This window comes from Trypanosoma cruzi, genomic scaffold (assembly GCF_000209065.1).
Source record: "Trypanosoma cruzi strain CL Brener 1047053517071 genomic scaffold, whole genome shotgun sequence".
Taxonomy (NCBI): domain Eukaryota; phylum Euglenozoa; class Kinetoplastea; order Trypanosomatida; family Trypanosomatidae; genus Trypanosoma; species Trypanosoma cruzi.
Genome location: NW_001849513.1, coordinates 1 through 1852, shown reverse-complemented (window position 1 = coordinate 1852; position 1852 = coordinate 1). Strand labels below are relative to the sequence as shown.

The 1852-nt window shown below is 50.2% G+C and overlaps 2 protein-coding genes across 2 annotated transcripts, besides 3 other annotated features; both read right to left on the bottom strand.

Moving 5' to 3' along the window:
• Positions 1–609, bottom strand: Tc00.1047053435519.19 (hypothetical protein, conserved; the record flags this gene model as incomplete). Its single annotated transcript, XM_797439.1, has 1 exon — positions 1–609. A coding segment is annotated over one exon (609 nt), but the record flags the coding sequence as incomplete, so codon positions are not given.
• Positions 1–1852: a sequence feature (heterozygous, non-Esmeraldo-like haplotype).
• Positions 632–660: a sequence feature (AT_rich).
• Positions 719–744: a sequence feature (AT_rich).
• On the bottom strand, positions 999–1852 carry Tc00.1047053435519.10 (minichromosome maintenance (MCM) complex subunit, putative; the record flags this gene model as incomplete). Its single annotated transcript, XM_797438.1, has 1 exon — positions 999–1852. A coding segment is annotated over one exon (854 nt), but the record flags the coding sequence as incomplete, so codon positions are not given.

Below are 1852 nucleotides of genomic sequence, written 5' to 3'. Positions count from 1 at the left end.
ACACGGGTCTCGTACAGAAGTCGTGCTGCTGCCCACCATTGACCGTGAGGCGCCCAATGCAGGGACGAAAGCATGCGTCGCGGTGCCTGGCATGCCTCCAATCAGATCCGACGGGGATTTCTTCAGGATGGAAACCGGGCCGCCACCGCCACCGGTACTCCCCAGAGTCGGAACACCACCCGTGGTGCTTGTAGGAACAGCAGCATGCTTTGTTACCACGGGCGTGGTAACAGTCGAGCTCTTTTTTTCCTCCTTCATTTTGAGAAACTTCTGGCGAAAAAAGTCATCCATCGGGTGATTCCACGTGCTTTCGCCCGTCCTAAAGTTGAAGTAGTAAATATCATCCTCGTTTGTGCGGCATGGCCTCCAGTTCTTCGGCAACGGTGCCTTCAGCCCCTCACGCGCTATATATAAAAATTCCTTGTCTTCTGGCAGCTGCATTCCCATCCACTCGGCAAAGTCCTCAATCTCATCCTGCGTGGGCTCATAGTCGTCATCAACGGTGTCTGCGAGAACAACAGAAACGGTTCCGTCCTCGGCTACAAATGTCTCGCCAGCCGCAGGCACCACAACTTCCGAGTCATCCTGAGTTTTCTGAGAGTAAATCATCCCCAATACGGTTGTTAAATGCTTTAAAAAAAAAAAGAATAATAAAAATATGTGGGGGAAAGGGCACCACACACACACAGAGACGCCATTGCATTGACGAACCCTCCTCTTAAATATATATATATATATATTAAACAACCATTTTGTTTGTTTCTTTCTTTTTGGCACATAACGCAAGGACAGGCCCCCTCTTTCCGCGTCCCTTTTCATCGCACTTGAGACCGCTACTCCCGTTGTTGGTGTTTTTTCCTTTTGCTGCATTCACCCCTCCGTGGTTAACATCTATAACGCACTTCTATGGAAAGCAACATGCGTCATGTATACACACACATACACACGCAGAAAAAAAGAGAGAGAAAAATACATATTCTCTCAGATATATTGAGCCTTTATTGTTTTGTGACGTCGGGGTTGTAGTTGGGGTCAATGAACATCTTCTCTCCTTCCCCCTCGTGCACCTCCACCTCCAGCAAATTTCCATCCTTCAGCATCTTTTGAATGACGAGGTTCACGTAACGCAACTCCACTTCCAGCTGTGATTTATTAAGGGAGCGCACCTGCTCCATGTACCACGTCACCAGTTCCGCACGGGATGGTGGATTGGATTCCCCTAGTGATTGCAGTCTTGCAACGATGCGGTTAACAATACCAAAGTAATGATCAGCACTGATAACCGTCTTCCGAGGGGCAGGTGCTGGTGCGGATACAACGGCCGCCGCCTTTCCCCTTTTCCGCCTGGCCGTCATTGACTGCTCACCCGCTGTTGCCTGTGGCACGTCTTGCTGTTGTTGCTGCTCCTGCTGTCGTTGCTGTTGATCCAGTGGCTCCGCTTTAACGCCCTCGGATGCAACTTCAAAAGGGTCTGAAATGCCGACAAGCTCCACTTCAGTCATGTCAAGTGTCGAAAGGGATTGGCGCATGAGTTCCAACGCCACCTCCACATGGGCTGGCTTCACATCCTCACTCATGTAGAGCTTCGCCACTGCCTCGGAAAGACGAATGATACTCTCCAAAAGACGTGTTGTGACGCGGTACACTTTGCTGCGGTTTGACAAAGAATCCTGCAGACGCATGTCTCTATATGCCGCAACGATGAGCTGTACAGACTCTTCCTTCAAACGTGGTGTGAGAGAGCGCGTGTAACGAAGATACAGCTGGAAGTCATCCGTCGAAAACGGTGGGCGAACGGCACGATCACCAAAACGATGAAGCCTTAGAAGCTGATCGGCAATTGCGTAATCCG